Raw genomic sequence first — 24,107 nt, forward strand, 5'->3', positions numbered from 1 at the left:
TTTATATGTTAGGGTCTAAAAATCATATTGATTTTAAACCCAGAGACCACAAAGGAAGTAATGATTCTACAGTATTGCACTTGAACATCCTTTTTTTTTTTTTGGCCTGTTTGTAAACCAACTTAAATATTACTGTTACTGTATATACAGAGAACAAACAATATGATATGTTAGGATTTCGAGCTCTGTCTCATTTGTTCGAGTTGTGGACATTATGGTTCTGTTGGTTTTATAAAACACACTTTACCCCGCTGTGTATAGTTAGCAGCTGTGCTGAAGAAAATATTAGAACTAGGAGTTGATTAGTACTAGTGTTCTTACAAGAACAACAGGACAAAATATTTCAAATCAGGATTGTCCCAGAAAATATGAGACATATTACATCTTTACAAAGCTTTCTCGCCATTATGTGCAAAAGCTTCTGTTTGGTTATAGCCTATGAACATCAGCTATACTTGAATGGTGATGGAGATTCCTTGGGATATGACAAGAGCAGGATTCTTTATCTTTGTAGCCAGATTTTTAATTTCAGCTCAAAATTTCAGTGTAATTTATCATATGCATGCTATTTATAGATATTGCTGTGGAACTGTTGAAGTATTCCACTCGGTCAAAAAGTATTTACTGAGCACAGTCTACTAAACCCTTGGGTTTATTTACAGTGCCTATGATCCTTACTCTCAAATATCTAATCAAGCTAACAGGATTGTCTAGACTATGAGATCCTTGAGACCAGGGACTCTGTCTTAGTGATCTTTGTAGCCCCTGTGCTAAGAGCTTAGGAGATGTTCTGTAAAAGTTTTTAATATGTAAATGAATGAATGAAGAACTTTAACATAGGTGTATGCCTATGAATATTGGACTTAGTGTTTTGTTGCGGCAGGTAGAAAGTAAGCTTGATGATGGTGATGGCAGATTAGGGACTAGATCAGGTTGGTGAAGAGGCAACAAAACAATGCAGTGGATCTCAGCACATGTTAATTACTTGTGGAGTTTTAAATAATATATAGATGCCTAGGCTTTACCTCAAGCCTACTGACTCAGATTCTCCAGGGGTGGGGCTGAGCTATTTGTATTTTTTTCAAAGCACCATTGGTTACTATGATGCACAAGTCCTTGCAAAAACTTTTGATTTATTAGTTATGAACATTGACTTTGGAGTCAGACAAGCCTGGGTTTAAATCTGTGCTACCACTTGGTTATCATTTGACCTGGATTATTTGTCATTTCCATAATCATAAAATATCTTGTCATATTTTTATATTTTTAGCTTTAAAGCTGGAAAAAATGAAATTTGCTGCCTGTGGAAGGAACCACACCCTAGTTTCAACAGGTATAGTATTCAATCTGTATGACTTCCTGCCCAATTTGAGGACTGAGGTCTCACTCCTGTAACATTTGTGACTTTGTAAAATTAATAGAAATGGTAACTTGGCAACAGTAAGATTAGGATTTTTAAAAAATGTAAATGGTTAGTACACTTGTTTGCCTATGAAAATATGCAGATAAATGTTAAGTGACTGAAGAAAAAGCTTGTTCTCTTGGATTATGTCAAGGGACAGCATCTCCTTACCTGTGTGCACACCTCAGGGGCCGCTTGCTCCTGATCTTGCTCTTCCCTCTTCTTTTCTGAGGGTGAGTGGAAGCCCTCCCCAAAAGACTATTGATATGAGTTAGCACAATTCCAATCAAAATCCAAACAGGGTGTGTGTGTGTGTGTGTAGAAATTCACAAGGTGGTTCTAAAGTTTATATGGAAAAGCAAAGGACCTAGAATAGCCAAAAGAATTTTGAAAAGACCAAAATTGGAGGACTAGCACTACCTGATTTCAAGACCTACTGTAAAGCTACAGCGATCAAGACAGTGTGCTAGCAGTGAAAAGACAGACAGAGATGAATGGAACAGAATAGAATCCAGAAATAGACCCACATGTTTATGCCCAAGTAATATTTGACAAAGGTGCCAAGGCAGTTCAGTGGAGAAAAGGTAGTCTTCAGCAATCCTGCTGGAACAATTAGACATCCAGGCCCTGACCACCGAGCAGTCTTTCCTACTTCCTTTCCCACAAACACAGCTTCTTCTGTCTTCAGGCTGTTCTCACTGCTTCGGCCCCTGCCTCGCCTCTCTGCCCTCACTCATACTTTTCCTTTGCTGAAATGTCTTTTCTCTTTCTCTTACTTAGATTCTTGTCTCTTAAGATCCAGTATAAGTCTTACTTCATCCATGGACTCAGATTCTTGTCTCTTAAGATCCAGTATAAGTCTTACTTCATCCATGGAGCTTTTTGTGACTATTCAACTTTTTCCTTATGTCATTCTCTGAACCGCTTCAGCATACCACCAACTCTGGTTTGTTCCATATGTGTTAAATTGTGTGGTTCAATTCCATGTGGCCTTGTAGTATCTTCCATTTGAAACCTAGTCTTATTTCCTCAATTAGGTTTCATTTTTTCTAAAATAATATCTAGTTTTAAATTTTTACTGATTCAGAATGATTTTGTCCTAAGTTTCCCCTGTAATTTAGTGAGGCTTTAATTCCATGTGCATTTTTATGACAGATATAACTAATTTTAATAAGTATATCTTTTTTAAAATAAATTTATTTATTTATTTTTGGCTGGTTGGGTCTTTGTTGATGCGCGTGGGCTTCCTCTAGTTGCGGCAAGCGGGGGCTACTCTTTGTTGCGGTGCGCGGGCTTCTCATTGCGGTGGCTTCTCTTGTTGCGGAGCATGGGCTCTAGGCATGTGGGCTTCAGTAGTTGTGGCACACAGCCTCAGTAATTGTGGCTCTCGGACTCAGCAGTTGTGGCTCGCGGGCTCAGTGTTGTGACACACAGGCTTAGTTGCTCCATAGCATGTGGGATCTTCCTGGACCAGGGCTCGAACCCCTGTCCCCTGCATTGGCAGGCAGATTCTTAACCACTGCACCACCAGGGAAGTCCCAATAAGTATATCTTTATGTGTCATTACTTTAGAGCTTACTGGCAATGTTTATTATCTAGGAATGATATATTTCTTAATGTGATTAAGAAAATTGTTAACATTTATATAGTTCTTACCATGTGCCAAGTGCCATTCTAAGAATTTTATAAATGTTAACTCATTTAATCTTCATAACACCTCTATGGAGTAGGCACTATTATTATCCCATTTTACAGATGAGGAAAATGAGACACTGAGAGGTTAAGCATAGCTTGCCCAAGGTTACACAACTGATAAGTGGCAAGCCAGAATTTGCACCCAGGAAGTCTGATTCTGGTGTCCTCTCTCCTAGACACAATGCTATACTGGCTTTCTATTTAGCTAGAAAATTAAAATAATTACACAACATAGAATTTTCACGTTTCTAATTATATTCTTCTTGTATTTGCCTCATTTTACTTATTTGTTATCTATTATGTCTTAGCTTTAATGGGTATGGAAGGTAAAATTAATGAACCACATCTCTTAAAATAGTTTGATTTGGATTATAATCTAATTTGGAAATTACTTTCCTCTTTTTCACTCTGAGTTAATAGTTCTGCATTAGCAAGAAAATGCATTCCACACATTCTGTGCATTTCAGTTGCTACTTAAACTCTAGAACGATTTATAAAATCTCACAAAAATGTGGAGCCTTGCTTGTTTTGCTGTATTTTTGACGCCTAAATGAAGTTGTTCACCAAATTGTAGGATAATGCCAGCTTTCAGCTTTCTTCACTGGTAATAGAGGAACTGTCTGATATACACTGGTCTGCCTCATAAAGATGGTGACTATGGTATACTGATGTTTTCTTTTCTGTGTGCAGAAGGAGGCAAAGTATACGCCGCTGGAGGAAATACTGAAGGACAGCTGGGACTTGGTGATACTGAAGAGAGAAACACTTTTCATCTAATTAGTTTTTTTACATCCCAGCATAAGATTAAACAACTCTCTGCTGGGTCTAACACTTCAGCTGCGCTGACTGGTAAGACTTTTTTCCACTTCAAACTGGGACACATCCCTTTTTTTTAGACCAGAATATACCAAGTCAGTAAACTGAAGACAGCAATGCTGTTTAGTTTTCTTTCATTGACCATGTGTTTTCAGAAGACATTTAAAATAGAACTTAAAATCATGACATATACTACAACTTTATGCTTACAGACGTTTAGAAGGTAATTGTTAAATAAATTCGAAGCTGTGCTATCCATCTGTTCCTTTAGATATTCTTAAACATTATCTTCATTGTGTGTTCTGAAAGTTATATTTCAGCTTTAATGAAGTTGCTGTCAGAAACATCCTAGAAATCTGTTGGATATATGTTATTAAAATACAGTTTGTAGGGCTTCCCTGGTGGCGCAGTGGTTGAGAGTCCGCCTGCCGATGCAGGGCACATGGGTTTGTGCCCCGGTCCGGGAAGATCCCACGTGCCGCGGAGCGGCTGGGCCCGTGAGCCATGGCCGCTGAGCCTGCGCGTCTGGAGCCTGTGCTCTGCAACGGGAGAGGCCACAACAGTGAGAGGCCTGCATACCGCAAAAAAAAAAAAAAAAAAAAAAAAATAGTTTGTAATGGTCATTGCATCTCTCTGCCCTCCCTATCAAAAGCCCATACGAGAAATTTCTTTAAAATTTGGAGCCGAGATAAACGTGTCTCACTGAAGAAGCTGCTGGTGTGCTGCTTCATTCCAGTCCGGAGAGCTGTGTAACGTGCAGTGTTAGAGAAAGCCTGCGCGCAGCAATGAAGACCAAACGCAGCCAAAAAAAAATTGTTTTTTAAAGAAATTGTAATAAGTAGCTACCTGGTATAAATATCTTAGTAGTACTTTTCTTTCAAGATACATAATTTTTCTAAATTAAAAAATAAATGCTCTGTTGGAAGTATAATAACTTGCCATCCCTGCTACCTCTTAAAACCTTTTTTCCTCTTTGTGTTTTCTTTATAGAGGATGGAGAGCTTTTCATGTGGGGTGACAATTCTGAGGGGCAAATTGGTTTACAAAATATAACTAGTATATGTGTCCCTCATCAAGTGACCATTGGAAAACCTATCTCCTGGATCTCTTGTGGATATTACCATTCAGCTTTTGTAACAAGTAAGACAGAACAGTTTGGATTTCTCATGTTATCTCCCATTTCTAAGTTATTACTAAATAATAAAATGTCATAACATTCTACATTTCTATAGAAATATTGTCATGGTACTACATGTAATGAAATAATTTTGGTCTGTTTTAGGTCACAGTATTTCTTCATTTCAGTAATGAGTATAATTTCAAACTATCTGACGTGTTAACTTTTTTTTAATATCGTTGGTACTATTTTAGTTATTTCTTTAATTAATTTTTTATTTTTGTCTGTGTTGGGTCTTCGTTGATGCACACGGGCTTTCTTTAGTTGTGGTGAGCAGGGGCTACTCTTTGATGTGGTGTGCAGGCTTCTCATTGCAGTGGCTTCTCTTGTTGCGGAGCACGGGCTCTAGGGACGCGGGCTTTGGTAGCTGCGGCACGTGCGCTCAGTAGTTGCGGCTCATGGGCTCAAGAGCGCAGGCTCAGTAGTTGTGGTGCACGGGCTTAGTTGCTCCGCGGTATGTGGGATCTTCCCAGACCAGGGCTCGAACCCGTGTCCCCTGCACTGGCAGGCGGATTCTTAACCACTGTGCAACCAGGGAAGTCCCTTAACTTTTTTTTTAATGAATGTTAGGTCTATTAGGAAAACAAAATTTATGCATAAGAAACCCTTCTAAATTTTGGCTCTCAAACTTCTTAGACTCTTTGGCATTAAAAACAAGACCTGTGAGCCTTTTTTCTCTGGATCCACTTGGCTCTGTACTTTGACCTACTCTATTCTTGTCCTGATAATTCGTTCTTATTGTTTCAGTACATGAGTCATAGATTTTCATTGTAGGAATAGGGATGAAGATTAGATGAAAAAGGAAGGGAGTTCAGTATGGGATATGCTTTCCTTTGTTGGGACTTTTCTCAGGATCCCCCGTTTCTCCTTTTCCTGGGCTCACTGGCAACCTTCTCTATCTTAGTTAAAATATTTTAAATGTTGGACTCTAACTATTATAGCCTACATCTACACTGGTAGTAATACCAGAAGTATGATCATGGTTTTCCATCTTATTTATGGTTTTTCTAACAGTAAAAACACCCAGCAGAAATAGTTCTATGGACTCTCTTAGATATCTCTCTAAATATTTGTTTTATACATTTACTTCCTGTTCTGTGCACCTCAGATTCAGGTTTAGAAAGTGCTTATTGACCTATCCCAGTGCCCCCCAGGTTTACCAATGAATTGGTAGCAACTTGGTACCAAGAAAAGGCAAACTCTGACTTGGCTGGGTTTGTTCACTACTGGGTCAGTTTGTGTCTTGAAGAAACAATATTTATTCAATCAATAAATATTGTTGAATGAGGAGGTGAGTGAATGAATGATAAATTGACTGTGTCCTTGGGACAATACCACATACCAACTTATTTGCAACTCCTAGGGTTGGTATAGTCTGTACTCACTTTGTTTATGAAACAAAAAGCAGGGAAAAAAATACCCGTGCAAGAACAAATAATCAAAAGCATTGTCTTATATTTGGGCCTTAATAAAACTCCCAGAATCAATTTTTATTTACTACTGCTTTAGCCAGTAGGGAAACAAGTGGAATTATTTGTTTTAACCAATAGGCATTACATTGAACTTTTTTGTTTTGTTTTCTGTTTTTATGCCTTTTTTAAAAAGCAGCTTTATTGATGTATAGGTCACCTACCATACAATTCACCCATTTAAGGTGTGAGGAGCAGCAGGAATTTATAGACAGTAGTAGAAAGAGACTTATCTGGACTTAGTAACTCCTTTCGTATGAGAGGCAAGAAGCATGGGAAAAGGGGGAGCGTGCTGACTTACTGAGCACTTCTGTGCCAGTGTTTGCCGAATACTTCAGAGAAAACTGTGGTTCAGAAAGCTTCATTTTTTGTACAGATCAATCTAAAAAATGAGTATAGCTGTGTTTGCAGTATTTGACCAAGTTTTAAGTGGCACATACCATGTGCGTTAGATGTCATACAACTTCCCTAAGTTCTGATTTGCTAGAAGGGCTCTCAAGCTTCAGTAGCTGGTTATACTCGTGGCTTAGATTTATTACAGCAAAGGATACCGAGCAAAAGCAGCAGGAAAGATCTGTATCCTCCAGAGAGGTCCAGTATGCGCTTCCTCGTCCTTCCTATTACAAGGCCGCACAGGACATGTTTTCTCTTTGGCAGTGAACTACAGGGATGTGTGTGTAATGTCTCTGCTCAGGGAAGCCTACTCTATTCTCAGGGTCTGAGGCTTTTGTGTGGGTGGCTGGTGTCGTGTAGGCACATCCTGCTAGCAACTAGTCATGGCAACTGCAACTCGGGTCCCTCAACAGTGAAACCAGGTGCACATCATCAGTGTTGAAGTTTGTGCAAAGCAAGCCTCTCTTAGCTTCTTGCTAAGCTGGCATAATTCATTTCTCCAGGTGTACATAACAAAAACATCAATCACCAACATAAAGAACACTCCCAAGGGCCACATTCCCAGGGGTTGGTCAACAGTCAGTCAGTCATGCTTCTCTTGGAGACATGCAAATAATATGAGGTGCTGTGTTACCTCTTTCCTCATATCAGTGGTGATGCGTTCTGTGTCATAATCTTTGGATTAGATTATGTATTTACAACAGTTTTTAAATTCCTGTTTTATAGAACTCAGTTCAGTTCATAGAAATGAATAAAAAAAGTTCCTGCTTTCAAGAAGCTCATAGTATAGCGTGGGACGTGTGATAACAGAAGAAAATAAATAGTATTGGTATGGACAAGGCAGTGATTAAATGTCATGAGTTCCTTAATAAGAGAATCTTTCTGGAAAAAGTGCCATCTAACTGAGTAAAATCTGCTATCTTTAGTCTCACCATATTTACTTCACACATAAATGGGTTTTCTACAATAAGTTTCATTAAAAGCAATTATTTATTCACCAAGTATTCATTAAATGTTTAATGTACTAGACACACTGCTAAGTTCTTGCAATACCATAGTGAGCAAGACAAAATCCATGTCCTTATGGGGGTTTAATGTCAAGTCATTTTGCTTTATTGAAAGTAGGTAGAAGTAAGATCATCTTTTCTATGTATTGTGAAACAGGTAAAATAATTTTCTAGTTGTTACTAGTAGTGCTGGTCGTGAATTCTTCAGGAAGATTTTGGATTAGAATAATCAAGGGGAAGGGAAAATCTACCTTTATTTCCTTACCATTCAGTAAAAATATCTCAAGAAAGGTCAAATTTATTAAGTTGAGATTTTCTACATTTTTTTTATCAAACGTGAGAACATGTACCAAAAATACTGGTATTTGTTCATGTCTATGTCATCATCGATCACTGTCCTTTTCCTTCAATAGCGGAGGGAGAACTGTACACCTTTGGAGAACCTGAGTATGGGAAGTTAGGTCTTCCCGAAAAGCTGCTGATCAATCACAGAGTGCCCCAGCTGGTGCCTGGAATTCCTCAGAAGGTGATCCAAGTAGCTTGTGGTGGAGGGCACACAGTTGCGCTCACAGGTAAGTGTGCAGCTCCGTTCCCTGCTTTCTTTGGTAGCTAATGAAAAAAGCTTTTTTTACATTCATTTATTTTTATTGTGGTAGGAACACTTAACATCTGATCCGTCCTCTTAACAGATTTTTAAGTTTACAATACAGTATTGTTATCTATAGGCACAATGTTGTATGGCAGGTCTCTAGAACTTTTACCTTTGCATAGCTGAAACCTTATACCCATTCATTAGCAGCTCCCCTCTCCCCCTACCCCAGCCCCTGGCAACCACCATTCAAGTCTCTGCTTCGATGAATTTGACTGTTTTAGATACTTCATGTAAGTTGGCTTTGCATCTTTTTCCATTAAGAACCCCACCTTTTGTTCCTATAGTTAATAAACATTTCTGGCCTGTGGAAGAAATTTTTAAGTAGAAAAAAATGAATCTTGTTGAATTATTTTTGCTAGCATAATTGACATTTTCATGATCTTAACACGTTTAATGGCAGCAAATAACGTTTTTTAGCTCATTTTCAAGAACAAATTGTTTTCCTCATATATATGTATTCCATATTTATTTAAAATTGACATTTTTTCTGAAATACCTTATTTTGGAGAAGCTCCCTGCTAATACTGTTTTCTACTTGTCATTGATAATCCTTTTTGATATTCACAATGTCTAACTTGGTGATTTCTTTGTGATTTTTATGTTCTGTTATAGTAATTCATTGAAGTGTTAAGATTTTAAATTACAGATAATAAAAAAAGTTAGAACTTGAATAGTAATGTCACTTTTGGCTTCTGAACTTTGTATTTGGTATGACATGTGACTTCTCAGGATTCTAGTCAGGATAATTAAAATAGACTTACTACTTGTTAATATGCTTACTAAATTGATGCTCTCAAATTTGTTTAGCATTAGATTTATTTTAGATGAGTAGTATAGAGGTAATGCAGTTAGGTAGTGAATGGTTATGATATATTTTGGTCAAAAAGAAATATACAGTTTCTGAAGTCACCACTTAATCTTCAGTAACCCAAAGCTAGAAGTGTTCTAGACAAATTTTAAGTAATACCCAGTTCCCAGATGATAATGCTTAAATGTTGCAAGGTGATTAAGCAATATTTTATCTTTAGATCTTCCTCTCTTACATCACTTTTCCTTGACTTCCTATTCTAGTCCCAGTCATGTGTATAAAGCTATGGTTTCCCAGAATTACAATTTCCAGATGGAATCTTTTCAAAGTGAGAAATAATTTTTTTCCAGGCCTCAACTCTAAATTTGGAAATAATTCTGAGGTTTAAGTTTTTTTTAAACTTCTTCTGATAAAGTGAATTTTCATATAATTTCTAAAAGACTTATGTTAGGAATTAAACTTCAAAATTAATCTTTATAAATTATCTGAAAATTTATTCTATAGGCAGAAATGCAACTTATTCTTCATGTGTTATGTTATATGCTAAGGCAGGGGCCAGGGAGAGTCGTGTGTCTAAAGGACGCTTTCATCACCACTCGTTTATCCTATTTTTGTGCTTTTCTATTTCTCAAGACTATGTGAGCCAATATTTACTGTTATTGGAGTTCCTTTGGAATCACTTCAAAAATATTAATATAATATAGTATGGATAAACAACAAGGTCCTACTGTATAGCACAGGGAACTATATTCAGTATCCTGTGACAAACCATAATGGAAAAGAATATGACAAAGAATGTATATATATGTATAACTGAGTCACTTTGCTATACAGAGGAAAATAACACAACATTGTCAATCAACTATACTTCAATAAAATTAAAAATTTTAATATAGAGGAAAGGCTTTTCCCCTCCTTTGATTATTATTGCATTTCCTAGTAAATGAGCTTTACCTGTGAATAAATCTAGCATGTCTGATGTAAGTTTTCATTCTCATGCTAATTCTCCTCTGAAATTGTTTTCTAAAATAGGTTATTCCATTAAATTACTGTTAATAAGTAAGGACGTTTTCTGTGGGAAACACTATTCGTTTAGTTAGGGCAGTGAAAGGAATTGGCTTAATGACAATTGATGCTTTTTAACAAACTGAGTGGTAATTATAGGGACTTTTTAGGTAGTAGTTCACGACTTTTGTGTCTTTAGCAATTCCTTTTATGGTTATATGTAAAAGATAAATTCAGGCCCATGCCATTATTGTTACAATTGTGTACCTTGTCATTTTTCCCTTCCTTTATCACTGAGGAATGTATATGTAAGTATTAGGTATTCTTATATGAGTATTTCTTTGAGAGGCCCTTAATCCTCATTATAAAAGGTGGAATAGCACTGTTTTTCTAGATATAATGGTGACAGTGCCTGTACCTCTGAAATCCTTTTCTTGTGTTTGCCCCTCCCCTTTCAGAGAAGGCCGTGTACACCTTTGGGCTGGGACAGTTTGGTCAACTGGGTCTTGGCACTTTTATTTTTGAAACTTCAGAACCCAAAGCCGTTGAGAATATTAAGGATAAGAAAATAAGTTATGTTTGCTGTGGAGAAAACCACACAGCTTTGATAACAGGTACAGATCAGAATTTCTGTTAATATACTTATGGAACTGGGTATATTTTATTACAAAATAAACACTATATGGAATGAATGTATCTAACTTAAGCAAAGGAAATAATAACTGAGAAAATGGAATTCTTTGTTTAATATGCCAACGTGTAAAGTTGTAAACTCCTTTTTCATATTTTAGTTTAATTTAAAATCAGTGTAAATGATCCAAAGGTTTAGAGCCTCAAAATGTGTCAATGCTCTCAGAGGTAAGACCATAGCATTATACTGTGGCAGAAGTATAAAAAGTAAAAAGCTGGAATCTTTTTGAAATTGTATCAATTTGAAGGCTCTGAACTCTGCTCAGGCCAAGGGAAAAGTCTCGTAAGAAAGAACTTATTTTAAAATATTCTCCCTCTTCAGTCTGACAGCTACATTCAGGCTGAGTAAATTCTTATGATGCTTCTGCCACTGGGAGGCGTTTTCAGGAGTAACACTTTCATACTTTCTCCACAGTGGTAGACAGAAAGGTACCCCAAAGACTATTAATTAAATGAATACCTGGGTCCTCTAGCTCTTCTGCTCTGTAGTTTCCCCTTTATCCGGGGAGATGGTGCTATGGGTCTACTTCTCAACCTCAGAAACTAGGTGCTGCCAATGTAGGACTCAATAGAGGTACTTCCCTAAAATGACTAACTCACCTATAGATAATTAATACGGAGCTGGAGGAATCAGGCTCCCTGACTTCAGACTATACTACAAAGCTACAGTAATCAAGACAGTATAGTACTGACACAAAAATAGAAATATAGATCAATGGGACAGTATAGAAAGCCCAGAGATAAACCCACGCACACGTGGTCACCTTTTCTTTGATAAAGGAGGCAAGAATATACAGTGGAGAAAAGACAGCCTCTTCAATAAGTGGTGCTGGGAAAACTGGACAGGTACATGTAAAAGTATGAAATTAGAACACTCCCTAACACCACACACAAAAATAAACTCAAAATGGATTAAAGACCTAAATGTAAGGCCAGAAACTATCAAACTCTTAGAGGAAAACATAGGCAGAACACTCTATGACATAAATCACAGCAAGATCCTTTTTGACCCACCTCCTAGAGAAATGGAAATAAAAACAAAAATAAACAAATGGGACCTAATGAAACTTAAAAGCTTTTGCACAGCAAAGGAAACCATAAACTAGAGCAAAAGACAACCCTCAGAATGGGAGAAAATATTTGCAAATGAAGCAACTGACAAAGGATTAATCTTCAAAATTTACAAGCAGCTCATGCAGCTCAATAACTAAAAAACAAACAACCCAATCCAAAAATCGGCAGACGACCTAAATAGACATTTCTCCAAAGAAGATATCCAGATTGCCAACAAACACATGAAAGAATGCTCAACATCATTAATCATTAGAGAAATGCAAATCAAAACTACAATGAGATACTGTCTCACGCCAGTCAGAATGGCCATCAGCAAAAAATCTAGAAACAATAAATGCTGGAGAGGGTGTGGAGAAAAGGGAACCCTCTTGCACTGTTGGTGGGAATGTAAATTGATGCAGCCACTATGGAGAACAGTATGAAGTTTCCTTAAAAATCTAATAGAATTACCGTACGACCCAGCAATCCCACTACTGGGCATATACCCTGAGAAAACCATAATTCAAAAAGAGTCATGTACCAGAATGTTCATTGCAGCTGTATTTACAATAGCCAGGACATGGAAGCAACCTAAGTGTCCATCAACAGATGAATGGATAAAGATGATGTGGCACATATATACAGTGGAATATTACTCAGCCATAAAAAGAAACGAAATTGAGTTATTTGTAGTGAGGTGGATGGACCTAGAGTGTGTCATACAGAGTGAAATAAGTCAGAAAGAGAAAAACAAATACCGTATGCTAACACATATATATGGAATCTAAGGGGAAAAAAAAGGTCATGAAGAACCTAGGGGTAAGATGGGAATAAAGACACAGACCTACTAGAGAATGGACTTGAGGATATGGGGAGAGGGAAGGGTAAGCTGTGACAAAGTGAGAGAGTGGCATGGACATATATACACTACCAAACGTAAAATAGGTAGCTAGTGGGAAGCAGCCACATAGCACAGGGAGATCAGCTCGGTGGTTTGTGACCCCTTAGAGGGGTGGGATTGGGAGGGTGGGAGGGAGGGAGACACAAGAGGGAAGAGATATGGGAACATATGTATATGTATAACTGATTCACTTTGTTATAAAGCAGAAACTAACACACCATTGTAAAGCAATTATACTCCAATAAAGATGTTAAAAAAGAAATGAGCGTAAAGCTTCACAAATACATCAATAAATTAAAACTATTGACACATTAAATGAAAATATGTAATTTGAGAAGACTAAAAATTAAGTGAAATATATTTCATTTGAATTACAAAAAATATATATTCTCCATAATTTTAATTACTTTGGAATAAAAGGCTCTGTAATTTCTCTATTTGTAGCTCATCATTTCTATCTAAAAAGTAAAGCATTAAAAAGTCATAAATCATATAGTATTTTGAAACAATCCAGATACTGGTATTTCTGCATTTTCCCCTTCTTTTGCAAGTTTATGCTACGATGAACCTCATCTAATGGTATATGCTTAGGGGAACTAGCACTCAGCAAATACAAGGTATTACCAAGTACTGTCCCTTCTTCCCCAAAGAACTTTGCAGAGAGAACTATCTGCCCATTTTCAAGTATCAGTGTCCTTATTAATGTTGCATGAAATTGAACTATATAGAATGTAAAGAATTACTGTTCATTCACAATCCCAGAAGAGTTGTTGATATGTATGCCTTACTGCAAGTCTTAAGCTCAGTTTCTCTGTCTTTACTGCCATTTTCCATCAACTCTAAATTGTCACTGATCGTAAATATACACTGTTTATGGATCATTTAACATACAATTAGGTTATTTGGTTAAACTTTCATAATACCTTTCCTCCTGATGAAAGAAGTTATAGCACAAATAATTGAACATTATTTGACTTTTTTGCTCATGAATCCTCCCCAGGGACAGGTGTTATGAATTTTTTCTTTGTCCAGGACTAATGAGAGATATGTAGTGAGTTTTCTGTAAGTTCTTGCCAGTTCCCCATTATAGCCAGTGGCTCGTGTTTTAAAAAGCTCTCTGAGGTTGGAAGTGTGATCAGGCAGCTTGATCAGAGTTTATTTTTTCTGGCTAAAGATAATCAGGTTTAAAAAAAAAAAACCTTAACATTTTGAATAAGAATATCAGGGTCAAAAAAGGGAGGAAGAAAGCAAAAAGATGATAAGGAGTATATATAAAGAAGGGAAATAAATACCTAATAGTAAGAATTATAACAATCTAAATTTAGAATCTAAACGCTGGTTATTGCTTATTTATAGGGAATCTATTTGTTTTTAATAATTTTTGAACTTTCCACTTTAGTGAATTTTGTTATTATTTCTAATTATTTTTTCAGGCAGTTCTCGTGGCTTTTCTTACTATACAATTACTTTGCCATCTTAAAGTACAAGTCCCCAGATATGATCTTGTCATTTCCCAGCTTAAAACCATTCATTTAGCTTATTATTGTTCTTAATATAGAGTTCAAAAATGCTTAATATGAGCTAATAAGATCCTCTTTCGTGTGATTCCTTCTTCCCTCTTCAGGATCATCTCATACCACTCTCACCTTTGTGCTCCAGACACATTGGTTGCCTTTTGGCTTCTTGACTGGGCTGTGTTTTCTCTTGATTCACAGCCTTTGTATGTACTGCTGGCCTCTGCCTGGAAGATTCTTTGCTCCCTTCTTCTTGTAACTAAACCCTAATCCTTTCAGCTTCAGTTTAAAAGCCTTTCCTAATCTCCAGACTGGAGGGAGAGCCCCTCCTCTGCACCTATACTGGCACCCTTTCCTTTCTTTCTGCTTCCATGGCACTTGCCTCACTTGAGATGGAGAGTATGAAAGAAAGGCTTGAGGAGTGAATGTACAGAATACCTGCTATGGCAGTGGGCAAAAGGATTAACTGGAGAGAAGGGACAAAATTACTCATCATCATCTTGGCCCAGCTATATAGGGGACCCCAGTATTGATATAGGGACCAGCAGCTTGGTTGGTTTATGGCATTTCCTTCGGCAGCTTTCCACAACCCTGAGGCAGAAGTAAAAGAGACAGTTGGATTGATCGAAACTAGTGGTGATTTTGTCTCCACAGGGGACACATGGCAATGTCTGGAGATGTTTTTGATTGTCACAACTGCAGAGGCAGGGTATTCTATGGGCATTTAGTAGGTAGAAGCCAAGGATGCTGCTAAACATCCCATAATGCACAGGACAGACCCATACAACCAAGAATTATCTGGCCTCAAATTTCTGTAGTGCCGAGGTTGAAAAACCCTGACCTAATCAATGACCTGAGGAAAAAAGAAAATAGATTGTATTCGGATGTAGGAGGTCAGAATACAAAAATCTCCTTCTTGAGATGATGGTGTGTATCACAAGATCTTATGCTGGGTTGCTGCTGCTCCACACAGCACCTCACACACCTGGGTCTCAACTTCACAAGCCACCAAGAGCTTAGTGATTTATTCTCGGGGTATCTATTGCCTCATGTTATGTGTGGACAACAGAAACCATAGAGAGTGTGGAAACATCAGTGGAGCAGAGTAAATTTAATGCAGAATATGAGGGGAAAATTGCAATGTAAGTTAATGTATTTGTCTATTTACAAATAGATCCATGAAAGTAACACTTTTATAATTCTCTCTTTTTTTCATTTTAGATTTAGGCCTTATGTATACTTTTGGAGACAGTCGACATGGAAAATTAGGACTTGGACTGGAGAGTTTTGCCAACCTGTTCGTTCCTACTTTGTGTTCTAATTTTTTGAAGTTTATAGTACAGTTGGTAAGGACATCACATTTCCCTGTTTACATGTTCATATTCCTATATTTGAGTCTTTCAGTATTTCATAGAAAATAAGTACTTTTCTGTTTATATGAAATATCATAGCTATATCTAGTAAATATACTTGTGTCCTAAAGGCCAAATGTCAGACATCATGGCACTCTGAAAATCTGCCCGTTTTCTAATGTTCCTCCTCTGACATCTTCCTTTCTGCCCTAATCTTGACTCTTCTACTTCATTTTCATATGTCTCTTGAGAGCCAGGACTGTGCCATGCCTGGAAGCTTTGTGTTTCCTGTAGCTCCCAGCAGAGTGCCTCACTCACAGTGGTCATCTGTAAATATTTGCTGGATTAGATATCACTAGGACTCTCAAATCCTGCACAAGAAAAATATCTGATAATAAATGAAGGGTTTTGAAATTATATTTAATTGGTTAAGTGTTATTTGGATAAGGTGTTGTTTCAGTGATATCTCCATCAGGCACTGTATCTCTGTTGTTTCTAACACTTTTGCCAATTAAGAACTATAGACTTGAAAATTTTGTTTACTCAGTGATGATAATATTACTTGGAATTTGTTCTCCAAAGGCTCAGAGCCTCGTACTGTGGAACACTTGCATTCCTTGATTTGACACCTGTTTAATGAATGCCTGCTTGGTACAAGATACTGGACTGAGGATGAGGAATACAGAGCATGCAGTGATGAACACAGTGACCAGATTTTCATTGACTAAGCTTATCATCTTATGGGGAAGATGGTTTTCTGTTTTGTTTTGTTTTGTTTTTTGTTTTTTGCGGTACGCGGGCCTCTCACTGTTGTGGCCTCTCCCGTTGCGGAGCACAGGCTCCAGACGCGCAGGCTCAGCGGCCATGGCTCACGGGCCCAGGCGCTCCGCGGCATGTGGGATCTTCCCGGACCGGGGCACGAACCCGTGTCCCCTGCATCGGCAGGCGGACTCAACCACTGCACCACCAGGGAAGCCCGGGAAGATGGTTTTTAAAAGGTGCTATACAGAAAACATATCAATTTTAACTTTGAACATACGAAGGGAAAGGTTCAGAGTATGCTCTTCTATGTCATGTAGAACACTATGAAGACACCAGAAGTCTGTGTATTGCAAACACAATGTTTTTTAAAGCATTTTATTGAAAATTAGTTATTTCTCAAAATCGTTTGGATGCTCATTTCCTTTTTCATTGTTCTATCATTGTGCATGCTTGCGTTTTGCTCTCAGGACTTTTAAGCATTAAACTTAAAAAATCTTCATGTATAAAGACATAATTATCCCAAGAGACTGATTTATTCTTGGGTCCCTTCTTTCCAAGTAGAACTTGTCTGAGTAATTTTTTCAAGTTGTTAGTGTTGCTCCAAGATTAAAATAGCATTTTCTAACTTGTAAAGAGAAATATAATGTGCCAAATAGGTTTTTTTCTCTATACTGTATATTCAGTTGAAAGTAAAATGGTATGTTAAACTTGTTCTAGTTTTCAATAATAGTGTTTAAAGAATATATATTGTAAGGGCTTCCCTGGTGGTGCAGTGGTTAAGAATCTGCCTGCCAATGCAGGGGACACAGGTTCGAGCCCTGGTCCAGGAAGATCCCACATGCTGTGGAGCAGCTAAGCCCATACGCCACAACTACTGAGACTGCGCTCTAGAGCCCATGAGCCACAACTACTAAGCCTGCGTGCCAAAACTACTGAAGCCTGTGCACCTAGAGCCCGTGCTCGACAACAAGAGAAGCCACCACAATGGGAAGACCACACACTGCAATGAAGAATAGCCCCCGCTCGCCGCAACTAGAGAAAGCCTGTGTGCAACAATGAAGACCCAATGCAGCCAAAAATAAATAAATAAAATAAATTTTTTTAAAAAAGAATATATTGTAATTCGTGTGTGTGTGTGTGTTTGTGTGTGTGTGTGTGTGTGTGTGTGTGTGGAGAGAGAGAGAGATTTCAGTCAGTCAGTCTAGGAAGTCTACCGCTAAGTTAATGTTTTGTAGCTGAAAACTGTTAAAAACCCATTTGTGGGGCTTCCCTGGTGGTGCTGTGGTTGAGAATCAGCCTGCCAATGCAGGGGACATGGGTTCGAGCCCTGGTCCGGGAAGATCCCACATGCCACGGAGCAGCTAAGCCCGTGCGCCATGACTACTGAGCCTGCGCTCTAGAGCCCACGTGACACAACTACTGAAGCCCGCGCGCCTAGAGCCAGTGCTCTGCAACAAGAGAAGCCACCGCAATGAGAAGCCTGTGCACCGCAACAAAGAGTAGCCCCCGCTCGCCACAACTAGAGAGAAGCCGGCACACAGCAACGAAGACCCAACGCAGCCAAAAATAAAAATAAATTAAAAAACAAAACAAACCCATTTGTGTTTGAAGCCAGTGTCAATTAATTTATCTGTGAATTTATGCTGCAGGTTGCTTGCGGTGGATGTCACATGCTAGTTTTTGCCACTCCACGACTTGATGTGGCAGAAGACGTTGAGTTAGATGAAATAAATGATTGTTGCTTACCTTCAGCTACATCTCTGCCCATCAGTGATCTGACTTCAGGAAACGTACTGCAGAGATCTTTATCAGCACGTGTGCGGCGAAGAGAGAGGGTACAGTTGTGGCCTATTCTATATAATAATGTTGTCTAGCACTGTAAAGAAAACAAATTTTTTTTCTTTTTAAACCAAAGAAGGGTCTTCTTAGGTAAATTTACTAAATAAAATGATTAGAATTGAGGGCTTACAAACTTTTAAAGCAAACTCAGAATTAAACTGGTAAATATACAAACTAGAAAATTGAAATGATCATGGATAACCTTTGCTTGTAGACAGTGGTACTTACCGCTATCTTATCACCTCAGATAGAATGCTAAGTTGTTTTCTCAACCATCTGTGGATTGACTTCTACTTTGCTTTTATCTTGTAAAGCTAATACCTCATGAGCAATGAAAGGTTATATATATATTATAACTAATGAAAGGTAGAAAACAAAGAAATAAGGGCTTTATTTGAGAGAGGGAATGTTCTTTCTCAATTAAATTTAGAGATTCTCATTCTGTGCTTTAAAATTATTCAATGAAAAAAAAATAAAATAAAATAAAATTATTCAATGACACTTACATTTAAAAAAAATAAAATGCCAAATGATTTTTAGAGACATTCCTTTTTTAAAAAAAATGCTTTAAGTTCCAAAATGTATTCCTTTAGTGGTAAAAAAAAAAAGTTAAGTTTCATTTTCCTTATGAAAAAGTATATATGGAAAAATTGAGAAATATCCCATAAGTATTTTGTAGTTGTTGTTGGTTTGTGTCTCCTGAGTAACTTTTTTTTTCCGGGAAGGCAGAGCAAACACACACTTTTCCCCATCTTGTGAAAAACAGACTTCCAAATTGACAATTTAGAGCAACTTAGATACAGAGGCAACAAAACAAAACATTTTTGAGCCCTTGGGGATTATTAAAAAGTGAATGTTGTAGGACGTTGGCCAACTTTGAAGTCTCTCTCTTCAATATTTTTAGCAACCTCAGGGTGGTTTATATCAATATTAAGTATATAACATTATCTAACAGTTTATTTAACCTGTTTGTTTTAAAGGAGAAATCCCCAGACTGTATTCAAACGACAGGAACACTACCTCCAATTGCAGGGACTCTCGTACCACCTGTTTGTTTTTCGCCTCATTCAGTTCCTTTCTGTATGTCTACAACTAATCTGCTAGAGAAAAGGATGCCTGATAAAGAGGGCCCTATGCTGCCAATGGAACCAGGTAACAGTTGATGCTCTGCCTTCTCTCAGAAGAAATGTACCATTTACTCCATTGTTTTCATGTTCATCTTAAGCTGTTTTCTCTAACTAAATTGCTTTCTTCCTAGTTAGAGACTGACATCTCTCATGTGAACTCAAATCCAAGAATACTCTTACTAATAGAAAGCATCTTTGGTGACCTTAAAAATCCCATGTAATGACAGCAGCATATTTTTATAAAGCAGTGTATAACATGCATATCACCTTCTCTTACAATATCTTCTTTAAACCCAGAAGCAACTCCATGAAATAGGTGGGAGTTATATTCTTCATTTTTGTATATGAGAAAAGCAAGGCTTGAAGAGATTGAGTGACTCAGGTCACTCAGTTTTATAAGTGAACAGGATTTGAATGCAGGTCTTGTAGACCTATGTGAAGTTCTGCCCTTAGGCAATATAGCATTGTGGTTAAGAGCATGGGATGTAGAGTCAAATTGATCTGGGATCCGATGCCAGCTTTCACATTTATTAACTATGTGACTGGCTTTGGGAAAGTTACTTAATTTCTCTACACCTCAGTTTCCATATCTTTGAAATAACTTTAATAATACCTACTTTAGAGAGTTCATGACAGTTAAATGAGATAAGGCATATAAAATACTTAGCATTGAGCCTAGCACCCCCAGAAACCTCTTCATAAATATAGGCATAGTTATTATTAACCCCACTGCCTACTAGATACAGATTTCATGTTTTAAATTGTAATTCCAGCTCTTTAGCCATTATACACCTCTTCTAAATAGTTTTGTTTACAGACATTTGTGTATCTTAGGAGTGTGTTTATGTTACTACAGGGCATGTACTCAGATGATAGGGGCAGAACAAGAAACTAGGGTAGGAAATCAGAGTAAGCAGTAGGTTTGGAATTAAGAAGAAAATCTGGGCATCTGGATTAAGAACTGTGGCACAGATAATTTTAGTATCTTTGGGCTCAGGAACCTAGATAAAAGGTTGAGGTAACAAAGGATCAGGAACTCAGTCAAGAATTGTGGGCCATGGGAATGGAATGTTGTCTACATCTAAGACCTTGATAATGAGCTGGGTTTCCTACATCTCACCCACAAATTCTGTATGTTTCCTTTGGAGATAGGAATCACTGGTGCTCTTCATCCCTGTACATGGGAAAAGTAGATTCTGGCAACAGTGTGTGCAAGGAAAAGAGAAGTTTATGGTTTGGGACAAGTTGTTTCCCACTTCAAGAGATTTGAATGTGAAGATAGAACTTTGTAGCTAGAGCAAAAGGAAAAGCCATCCCATATCTTTTTGTGACTGTTTGCTAAAACCAACTTAATAAAAATATTTTGAAAGTTGTATCCAACATATAATGTGACTTTTTATAAATTATTTGCAGGCTTCAGTATTTCTCATGGAGTGAAGGAGGTCAGGTAAGACATGACTGAGGAAGTGACATTTAAGCTAAAACATAAAGGATAAAAAGTAGCCACACAAAGAGAGATGTGTATATTACAGGCAAAGAAAATAATGTAGGTAAAGGTTTGGAAGCAGTTTATAGGAAAAGGAAAGAAGATCACTGGGCTCAGAGTGAGGGAAAAGGCAGGACAAGATGATGTTGGAAAAAGAGACAGCAGAAAAATATCCATGGGTTTATAGGCCATGAGAGGCCTATTTGATTTGAGTGTTTCTCTTAAGTGTAATAGAAAGTCATTAAAGGGTTTTAACTAGTGGAGTGATGTGCTCCAGTGCCATTTATATTTTAAGATGATCACTTTTGCCGGTGTGTGGATGTAGGGGTGCCAGACTAGAGGTAGGAAGAATACTTAAGAGCCTTTTGCAAGAGATGATGGTGTTTGCAGATTTGAAATACATTTTAGTCATAGAAACAACTGAACTTGCTCGTTAATGGGTCACACATAGATGTGTAGGCAGGAGGATGGTCGACCGCTTTGAGAAAAAAAATTAAAAATTGAGCTTGAGATACCTGTGAGACATCCAAGCAGAAATATCAAGCAGGCAGTTGAAAATGAAAGAATAACATTCAGAAGATAGGTGTGGACTAGAGACAGAAATTTGAAAAACGTCAACATAGAGATGGTATTGATAATCCATGGAAGTTGGTGAAATCACCTATTAGAGAGTAGAGTAGCAAGAAAAGAGGGCCCAGGATTTAGCCCTGAGAATGTCTAACACTTAGAGGGGAGGAGAGGAAGAGCCCACAAAACCACCTTCCCCAGCCTCATCAGCCAGTAGGGTAGGAGGAGGGACATGAGGAGGGAGTAGGGTCATGAATTCAAAGTACCGCTCAAAGGTCAAGGAAAAGGAGTTCAAAGAAGCATCCATGGATTAAGCATCATGGAGATTTTTGGTGATCCTGACAAGAGCAGTTCCAGGGAAAGATCAGGACAGAAGGCAGCGTGTTAAAAGTTGAGGCATGAAGGGGAAATGAGGACGTGAAGAGGAGATAGAGTGTGTAGATAGTTCTTTTGCCTATTTTGGTCCTGAAGAGGAGCAGAGAAATGGGCTGGCAGGAGAGGGAGATGTGGAGTCAATGGGAAATACTAGAGCATGCTTGTGTGCTAATGCAGGGGTCCCCAAACCCTGGGCCACGGACTGATTCAGGTCTGCAGCCTGTTAGGAACCAGGCCTCACAGCACAGCAGGAGGTGAGCGGCAGACGGCGGGCAAGCAAACAAGCTAGCAAAGCTTCATCTGCTGCTCCGCATCCCTCGCATTACCACCTGAACCATCCCCCCACCCCCGGCCCGTGGAAAACCTGTCTTCCACAAAACCGGTCCCTGGTGCCAGAAAGGTTGAGGACCTTGGGGACCGCTGTGCCTAATGGACATGAGCCAGTAGTCCCAGAGAGATTGGTAGCACACGAGAGAGAGGATATGACCAAAGGTGCAAAGCTCTTGAGAAGACAGGAGGGGCTGGCATACAGAGCAGTCTTTGTTAAGAGGAAAGACACATCCTACATTTTAACAGGAAAATGTAGGTGAATTTGTACATTTGTTGGTGAGAAGATAAAGCAGATCACCTCTGACGACTTCTATTTTCTCAGTCAAGTATAAGGCCAAGACCATGAGCTTAAATGATATACTATCTATTTTCCAAACCTCCTTTTTCTGCCATCTCCAATCTCTCCTGCTTAGTACTTTTCTATTTTAATCTCCTTCAGGTGCACTTTAGTTCCCATCTGCTCCAGTGTCTTCAGAGGATACCTAATATTTTTTTTAAATAAATGTAAATTTCCCCATGTAACTCCCACCTGCTTTTCTAGCTTCATCTCTCAGCAGCCTTTTTCTTATAACCTTCATTTAGGTCTTGAGTCTGCAGGCTGTGGCCCATGGGTCAAATCTGGCCAGCAACCGGTTTTTTGGGTTTTTTTTAATGTCTTTACTGGAGTATAATTGCTTTACATTGTTTTGTTAGTTTCTGCTATATAACAAAGTGAATCAGCTCTACGTATACTAATATCCCCATATCCCCTCCCTCTTACATCTCCCTCCCACCCTCCCTATCCAACTCCTCTAGGTGGTCACAGAGCACCGAGCTGATCTCCGTATGCTATGCGGCTGCTTCCCACTAGCTATCTATTTTACATCTGGTAGTGTATATATGTCTGTGCCACTCTCTCACTTCGTCCCAGCTAACCCTTCCCCATCCCCGTGTCCTCAAGTCCATTTTCTACGTCTGCATCTTTATTCCTGTCCTGCCCCTAGGTTCTTCAGAAACTTTTTTTTTTTAGATTCCATATATATGTATTAGCATACGATATTTGTTTTTCTCTTTCTGACTTACTTCACTCTGTATGACAGCCTCTAGGTCCATCCACCTCACTACAAATAACTCAATTTCGTTTCTTTATATGACTGAGTAACATTCCATTGTATATATGTGCCACGTCTTCTTTATCCATTCATCTGTCGATGGACACTTAGGTTGTTTCCATGTCCTGGCTATTGTAAATACAGCTGCAATGAGCATTGTGGTACATGACTCTGAATTATGGTTTTCTCAGGGTATATGCCCAGTAGTGGGATTGCTGGGTCGTATGGTAATTCTATTTTTAGTTTTTTAAGGAACCTCCATACTGTTTTCCATAGTGGCTGTATCAGTTTACATTCCCACCAACAGTGCGAGAGGGTTCCCTTTTCTCCACACCCTCTGCAGCATTTATTGTTTGTAGAACATTTGATAATGGCCATTCTGACAGGTGTGAGGTGATACCTCATTGTAGTTTTGATTTGCATTTCTCTAATGATTAATGATGTTGAGCATCCTTTCATGTGTTAGTTGGCAATCTGGGTATCTTCTTTGGAGAAATGTCTATTTAGGTCTTCTGCCCATTTTTGGATTGGGTTGTTTCTTGTTTTGTTATCGAGCTGCATGAGCTGCTTGTAAATTTTGAAGATTAATCCTTTGT

At 38.2% G+C, this 24,107-nt stretch overlaps 1 protein-coding gene across 3 annotated transcripts in view; it reads left to right on the top strand.

Moving 5' to 3' along the window:
- The window catches only part of RPGR (retinitis pigmentosa GTPase regulator), a 69,012-nt gene that overhangs the window by 3,085 nt on the left and 41,820 nt on the right, over positions 1 to 24,107 (top strand). For all 3 annotated transcript variants that reach the window (XM_022565597.2, XM_089904636.1, XM_089904637.1), the window contains exons 4-11: positions 1,271 to 1,333; positions 3,788 to 3,946; positions 4,904 to 5,053; positions 8,373 to 8,531; positions 10,883 to 11,038; positions 15,804 to 15,928; positions 18,346 to 18,531; positions 19,516 to 19,687. In XM_022565597.2, the coding sequence (XP_022421305.2) occupies positions 1,271 to 1,333; positions 3,788 to 3,946; positions 4,904 to 5,053; positions 8,373 to 8,531; positions 10,883 to 11,038; positions 15,804 to 15,928; positions 18,346 to 18,531; positions 19,516 to 19,687 (1,170 nt within the window). The remainder of the gene's footprint in view (positions 1 to 1,270; positions 1,334 to 3,787; positions 3,947 to 4,903; positions 5,054 to 8,372; positions 8,532 to 10,882; positions 11,039 to 15,803; positions 15,929 to 18,345; positions 18,532 to 19,515; positions 19,688 to 24,107) is intronic.

The sequence above is a fragment of the Delphinapterus leucas genome, chromosome X, assembly GCF_059928025.1.
Source record: "Delphinapterus leucas isolate spDelLeu-1000000601 "Yukka" chromosome X, BTC_Dleu_Yukka2, whole genome shotgun sequence".
NCBI lineage: Eukaryota > Metazoa > Chordata > Mammalia > Artiodactyla > Monodontidae > Delphinapterus > Delphinapterus leucas.